The sequence below is a fragment of the Siphateles boraxobius genome, unplaced genomic scaffold (genome assembly GCF_051911475.1).
Source record: "Siphateles boraxobius isolate OS27281-9 unplaced genomic scaffold, OSU_SipBor_1 243, whole genome shotgun sequence".
Taxonomy (NCBI): domain Eukaryota; kingdom Metazoa; phylum Chordata; class Actinopteri; order Cypriniformes; family Leuciscidae; genus Siphateles; species Siphateles boraxobius.
In genome coordinates this window covers 162,501-170,000 of record NW_027508859.1, presented here as the reverse complement: position 1 = coordinate 170,000, position 7,500 = coordinate 162,501, and the positions used below count along the sequence as shown (strand labels likewise).

Below are 7,500 nucleotides of genomic sequence, written 5' to 3'. Positions count from 1 at the left end.
TAAAATTTTTCCAGAGTTTATCTGTCTGGATGAATCCTAGAGCTTCATCAAACATCATGTCACTGGCCACCCTAAACACGCACACTCACGCACACTCACACACACACACACACACACACACACACACACACACACAGCTGTGGCTCCTGAGGAATGTGAGGGGCCTCTGCAGGAGTGCTGGGAAACTTTTCCTTATAAGGCCATGGACACAGAAAACAGCTTTATCAATGAGAGGAACACACTCTCCTGAGCAAACACACACACACACACACACACACTCGCCTGAGCAAACCACACACTCAAACACACACTCTCCTGAGCAAACCCATACACTCACACACACTCTCCTGAGCAAACCCACACACTCACACACACTCGCCTGAGCAAACCCACACACACACACACTCGCCTGAGCAAACCACACACTCAAACACACACTCTCCTGAGCAAACCCATACACTCACACACACTCTCCTGAGCAAACCCACACACTCCCACACACTCGCCTGAGCAAACCCACACACACACACACTCGCCTGAGCAAACCACACACTCAAACACACACTCTCCTGAGCAAACCCATACACTCACACACACTCTCCTGAGCAAACCCCCCCACACACACACACACACACTTGCCTGAACAAACCCCCACACACTCACACACTCGCCTGAGCAAACCCACACACCCACACACACACACACACTCGCCTAAGCAAACCCACTCACCTTTTCCCGCCTTTTTTAATATTTTTTTTAATTCAACGAATATTCGAAAAAATCGAATTTTTATTTGACAGCCCTAGTGGTGGTGAGTGACACGACACCTGACGCATGTAGCGGGAACTCGTCGCTGGACTGAAGCTGCTCGTGTGGAGATGAAGTTGAAGAGGATCGTAACGCATTACAAGTGATTCATTTCTGACTGGGTGAAGTCAACACACTACAGAGTGAAGGTCATAATAAGTGCAGCACTATTTATACTCACTCTCTATGTGCTGTGAGGAGCTGAATCACTCTAGTAAACACCTTAAAGAAAGACTGAAGAGACAGATCAGGATGAAGAACAAACGCTCGGCGCAGACGGGAGGAATGAAACTCTTGAGCGCTTTAATATGGCAACAATAACTCTTCAGCGTGTGGATTTTGGAGCAACCTGAGAGTTCAATAGAGCGTCTTGAAGTCTCCCTGTAGTCAATCATTTAATCCCTTAAAACTTCTTTGATCAGCAAAATTACATATTTAAACGTTTTTTCCTTGAACAAAAATGTCTTCATGCCTTAAAATATCTTGAATGTAACTCGAAACCCTTGCCTCATTTAGTATGCGCGGTTCTATGAATATGCAAATGAGCCCCGCCTCCACTCACTCACTCACTCAGAGATCCACTGGTTGACGATCACACGTTGATCTGATTGGTTACAAGGTAGTTTGTGACGTCAGAAACACCAGCGATTTCAAAGCGTGTTTTTGAGACTGTCTTTGGTTCACTGCAGTTTTAAGGAGAAAATACTCAGCAATGCTGTCGACTTATGAATTTACACATGATTTGTTTTAAAGCGAATTAAAAACATAGACATATAAACAACATTAAAAGCTGGATTTTCACCACAGGGGAACTTTAAATAACCGAATAAATAAGTAAATGAACATATGAATTATTAAATAAATGACCAACGCTTACTGAAAACCATTTACGCTGTTCAAAAATAAATTATAATTTCACGTTTTGTCCTTAAAGCAATTTCCCACAGACCAAATATTTCACAAAGCCTAAAGTTGCGGTACAACCAGACAAACATTAATATGCATTAAAGCTAATTAATATGCAAATGTATTCATGTAGCTCTGAGTTTGATTGGATCTGGCAGTTTCTGTTCTGATCTCAACTTGGTTTCTGCCAGCCTCTTAAAGGGGGGGGGGTTTAATGCCCTTCTCACTAGATGTAAAATAAGTCTCTGATGTCCCCAGAGTGTATGTGTGAAGTTTTAGCTAAAATACCCCACAGATATTTTTATATAGCATGTTAAAATTGTCATTTTTGACGGTGAGCAAAAACGTTTGTGTGTGTCGCTTTAAATGCAAATGAGCCGCTGCTCCCGGCACAGGGGGCGGAGCTTCAAGAGCTCGTTCTTAGCAGCTTGATTACGCATGACATTTTTTTTTAGCCTATTATGTTCAAACCAGAGTCAGACAATGATGGAGAGACTCGAGAAGAAGTGACAACATTTATAAATGGTTATTAGATTAATTTATGTAGCTTAAATTCATGGGCGGGATTAATGTAAATTTTAGGGTTAGTGATGTCACTAACCCGGGAGGAAGCTCATTGTAGTCCGTTTGTTGTAGTTCTTAAAAAGCGATTTCTGTAAAAGGAAATATCTTCCTTTGCTATGAACTTTAAGCATCGTAACTTTGCAGTTGTTTATGCTCAAACAGCAACATTACACACAAACTAAAGTTAGAAAAGTGAAATCACAATCAACCACCCCTTTAAGGATTAATTATCAGTGCAAAAACGGCTCGATATTGGCACTTTTCACATATCTAGGTTTTCCAGAAGCAAAAGTGAATGGGAACTACAACAAATATAATTTTTGCATTCTTATTTTCAGCACTCTAAGAATAAGCCAAAGCCCAGCAGAAAATCTGACCTTGTTTTCCCCTGGACACTCGGACTCGGACACCTGGTACGTGAGGTCGGTCTCCTCGAAGCCCGTGGCGCTCATGCGCTGGTCCGTGGACGGGTCGGATCGCGGCGGGGAGTCGGGAGAGTTCAGGCAGGTTTGGATCAGAGCTTTTCCCGTCTCGCTGGTGATCATGGGCTGGAGTTTACGTGTGGCGAACGTGTAGACGTGACCCGTCTCGCTCGCCACCAACAGCAGGACCTGAGTTCCCGTGAGCGTGGAGAGCTCGTACGCCTTCAGAGAGAGAATAACAACGTCAAGATATCAGCAAAACAATAGCAGTGTTTCCACTGTCAGGTCTAGACAAGTCAAGTCAAGTCTAGTCTAGTCTAGTCTAGTCTTGTCAAGTCTTGTCAAGTCAAGTCTAGACAAGTCTTGTCAAGTCTAGTCAAGTCAAGTCTTGTCAAGTCTAGTCAAGACTAGACAAGTCAAGTATAGTCTAATCTAGTCAAGTCAAGTCAAGACTAGACAAGTCAATTCAATTCAAGTCTAGTCAAGTCTAGTCAAGTCAAGTCAAGTCAAGTCAGGTCTAGTCTACTCGGGTCAAGTCTAGTCAAATCTAGTCTAGTCAAGTCAAGCCAAGTCTAGACAAGTCAAGTCTTTTCAAGTCTAGTCAAGTCTAGTCAAGTCAAGACAAGTCAAGACTATACAAGTCAAGTCTAGTCAAGTCTACTCAAGTCAAGACAAGTCAAGACAAGTCAAGACAAGTCAAGTCAAGTCTAGTCAAATCTAGTCTAGTCTAGTCTAGTCTAGTCAAGTCTTGTCTAGTCAAGTCTAGTCAAGTCAAGTCTAGACAAGTCTAGTGAAGTCAAATCTAGTCTAGTAAAGTCTAGACAAGTCTAGTGAAGTCAAATCTAGTCTAGTAAAGTCTAGTCAAGTCAAGTCTAGACAAGTCTAGTGAAGTCAAATCTAGTCTAGTAAAGTCTAGACAAGTCTAGTCAAGTCAAATCTAGTCTAGTCAAGTCAAGTCAAGTCAAATAATGTATAATACAAAATTTTTTTGATCGCTTCTGTGTATCAATGTGAACTGTAATTCTCTCTGCAGGGCTTCTCTAAAACACACCTCTCTGGATCAATGTCACACGCGCACACACACACACACACACACACACACACACACACACACACACACACACACACACATCATTTCACCAACAAATGGAAGTTTTATCAGAAAACTAATCAGAAAGAAATCACTGGAAACTAGCAAGATCGCAAAACAAACATGATAAAAACAACCGTTTACTGACATTTTGTTGTTTACTTAAAGATTTAAACCCCAAGCATCGATGTTTTACCACAGGTTTACAATAAAAATATATACATTGATCATAATGAATTAATTTGTGTCAAGATTGCACATTGGTTACACAGAAATAAAATGTTGATTTTTTTAAATAAATATTGATTTATAAATAAAAGAGAGTTGATTTATTTCATGACATGTGGAGCTCGTACGCCTTCAGAGAGAGAAATCACAGCATCAAGATTACAGCAAAACATTCAGAGTAGGGATGCACCGAATATTCGGCCACCAAAAATTTTCGGCCGAAAATTACCCAAAAGTGCCTTTTCGGTTTTCGGCCCGAAATGTTGTGATGACGCAAACAGAAACCGCGACCTGCAGGTGCTTGTCTGAAGCAGCATGTCTGCGGTGTGGATGTATTTCAGTATATCTGAGAAGGACCCACAGACAGCGATTTGCAAAACATGTAATGCCGAAATTTCAAGAGGGGGTGCATCTGCGAAGACTTTCTCCACGTCGGGTTTAATTTATCACCTGTAATCCAAACATTCCATTCCGATCACTGCGCTGAATATGAGAGGAACGCGGCACAGAAAAGGAAAACGCATCCAATGCGCGCGTGCATCCATATTGACTGCCACCTACAGCGTGCTAACCTCGATAATCCAGCTGTATTCTAACAATAACTTAGCTCTTAACTTACCTACAGGGGTGCCGCTAAGGGGGGAAAAGTTAGGACGATTCTAAGGGTCCACACACTTTTGGGGCCCCCAGAGATCGATTTTATTAATGGAATGGGTGGGGTAGGGGGCCCAACCTCATATTCTTTCATAGGACCCAACATTTCTAGCCGCGCCCCTGCTTACCTAATAACTTCCGGGAGTCTCCCGCATATTGATAGCGGCTCCCTGTTGCCCGCAAATTAGTTCAAATCTCCTGGAATCTATAGCGCGCATGCGAGACAGAACATACTGCTCGCGCACAGCAGAGAGGGAGAGAGCGAGAGACCTTGCGTGTGTGCCTCATGAAAGCTAGTCAAAGCGGGCCGCCACAAATAACTCAACGTATGGGGAACCCTATGGAGCTCAGACGTCCATTAGCAGTATGCTCCGTCTAACCGCACAGTTTTTAAAAACCGCAAAAGATTTAAATGCGCTTGACCCGAAATGCACTTTGTTTTATGAGAGAACATTTCATTTTAAAACCTTTATGCAGGACAGTAGTCCTGTACATTATTATTTAATGTACACATGAGTGGGGTCAAGTTAAAAATTTTAGTTTGAATTTTATTTTATACTGTGCATTGTTGCAATGTGCTAAATAAATATTTGCATAATTTGTAATTTATTTATTCTTTGAAACTTTAATATTAATTTATGCAATTGCAAGGCCTTGATTTTAATAAAGTTAGTGCACAGTCATAGCCATAAATGCAGTGGTACTAGTAATTGGCATAATTTCTTTCGGTGTTTCGGTTTTCGGCTTTCGGCCTTGGTTTCCTCTTTTTCGGTTTTCGGTTTCGGCCAAGAATTTTCATTTCGGTGCATCCCTAATTCAGTGCAAAGTCAGCTTTATTACAGAAGACTTCAGTCAAAAACCCTGACGCACAATATATCAGCCACCAGATCCGTGTCGGCCAATATGATCATTTATAATCTTATCGTTATCGGCCCGATAAGAAAAATTTGGCGACATATTAAAGCCGATAAATAATGTACTATTGCGCACTGTTCAATATGATGGTTTTAAATTGCTTGAAATTTGATTGAAATCACTTCAAAAAAGGAAAATCCAGTTCAGTGCAACAAGTCAGTCATATCGGCTACAAAACATTATATGAGAACATCATAAATGTGTGTTTGGGATATGACTGTTAACGGTGAGACTTTTGTTTTTGTATTCAGGCTCTCAAAAATCATATACATTTTGGATTTAGATTTATTGCCAATATATACATTTTCAAATATAAAGAATTAAATTCAGAATTATCTGATCAGTATCTGCTAAAAGTTTCATAGCGGTGCATCGGAGACGTGTTCACCTTCAGCTCTACAGTTATTAAAGTCATTATTCAGATCCGATAAAGACTCGACTGCTTCTTCTTAACTAATAGTTCTTATTGTGAAGTGTTTCTCCACTGAAACTGAAACTGAAGGGATGTTTCGCTCCTCAAGCGTTTGCTCTGAGACTCACTTCTCATCAGTGTTTACTAGCAGAAACCAGTGTGAGAGTTTCACTGGGACTCAGACACACGGTGGAGACGCAGCAGAAACTGTGTGAGATAAAACTCTATTAATAGAGACGTCAGTGAGAGAGAGCTGAGGATAATCATGAGAATAACCAGCACACGACGGCATTAATGACATGTTCAGTCCATTATCATGAAGATCATTAAATACTGTATGATCATCATCAGATATATAATACACACAGGAGAAACGGGTTTAATCTGGTATTGGGTGAGTTTAAGCAACTCTGCATGTGATCCAGACTACTGATTGTGTGTTTAATAGGAGGGTATTTCATCAAGTCAAGCTTTATTTATATAGAGCTTTTTACACAACAGGGTTTCAAAGCAGCTTTACAGAGATAACATGGAAAATAATGCAACAAATTTAGTTTCTAGAAGAAAATAGCGTCACAGTCCAGCTTAAGTAAGTTCAGTGATGGTTTATTTCTGTTGTAAAAAAAAGTTATTAATTTAGTTTATTTATATATATAGCCGCAGTGGAGAAAACCGTGATGTCATCGTCCAGCTCAGTTCAGTTCTCATATAATGGTGTCAGTGCAGGAGATCAATAATATTGTAGAATATTAAATGTCCCCATTTTGTCTATAGATTCCTTCACGTTTTTAACTTGTTTATAACGAAGTGCGTGAGACAAAAATACACTAAACGTTCCGAAACCTTCTGAGTCGCTTCAGGGCAGGCGCGTTTCCATTGCAGATTTGCACAAAACTTTTGCGATTTTTTTCTAAACGTCGACAGAAAACTGTTGCGGAATAACGGCGTTTCCATTAACCTAAATGCCAGTTCCTCTCTCGATCATCAACGTCGATGCTCCTCCTTTATGCTTCCGCTCCTCCGGGAGCCGTCCTGTTCGCCACACAGTATTTCTGTAATTATTTTGTCTTTTATGAATTTAATAAAGAACTCGCATTCTGTCCAAACACACCGCATCATCTACGTCAGGTGACTGTAAATGCGGGAAAACTGATTCCATTGCAGTTTTTCCTTTTCGAATCGCCTGAAAAACCTCCTCATGCGAGCGCCAAAACTTTTTTGCGATAAATGGGAGTTTTCGCGAAATTGACGTGTTTCCATTGACCGTATTTTCAATTCGCAATTCGCGCATTTTGAAGGGTAATGGAAACGCGGCTAGTGACACACACCGAGATTCGTAACGATAAACAAATTTGTTCGTAAAATACAGCATTTTACGATAAAATTTCTAAAGGTCTTTTCGTGATGGAAAATTACGTCATAAGGTGCAATCGAGCCGTCTTGATCCGAGGAATCAGTGGCAAAATGTTTTGTTTCTAACCCATACGACACAAAAGTTCAGC

General features: G+C 40.8%; 1 protein-coding gene and 1 long non-coding RNA gene across 6 annotated transcripts in view; both read right to left on the bottom strand.

Annotated features, from left to right (window-relative positions):
- Nucleotides 1-242: 242 nt before the first annotated feature.
- On the bottom strand, nucleotides 243-859 carry LOC143749367 (uncharacterized). Of its 5 annotated transcripts, none has more exons than XR_013206934.1 (4): nucleotides 622-859; nucleotides 465-536; nucleotides 332-425; nucleotides 243-298 (listed from the first exon to the last, which is right to left on the bottom strand). It is a non-coding gene; the product is annotated as an uncharacterized LOC143749367 (long non-coding RNA). The 5 variants fall into 5 exon arrangements; XR_013206936.1 differs by having other exon boundaries at nucleotides 338-425; XR_013206935.1 differs by having other exon boundaries at nucleotides 332-409; nucleotides 467-536.
- Nucleotides 860-1,132: 273 nt separating this feature from the next.
- srfb (serum response factor b) overlaps nucleotides 1,133-7,500 on the bottom strand; it is a 12,241-nt gene continuing 5,873 nt past the window's right edge. The window contains exons 2-3 of the mRNA XM_077241894.1: nucleotides 2,655-2,921; nucleotides 1,133-1,156 (exon numbers count right to left, since the gene is read on the bottom strand). Coding sequence (XP_077098009.1) covers nucleotides 1,133-1,156; nucleotides 2,655-2,921 — 291 coding nt within the window. The remainder of the gene's footprint in view (nucleotides 1,157-2,654; nucleotides 2,922-7,500) is intronic.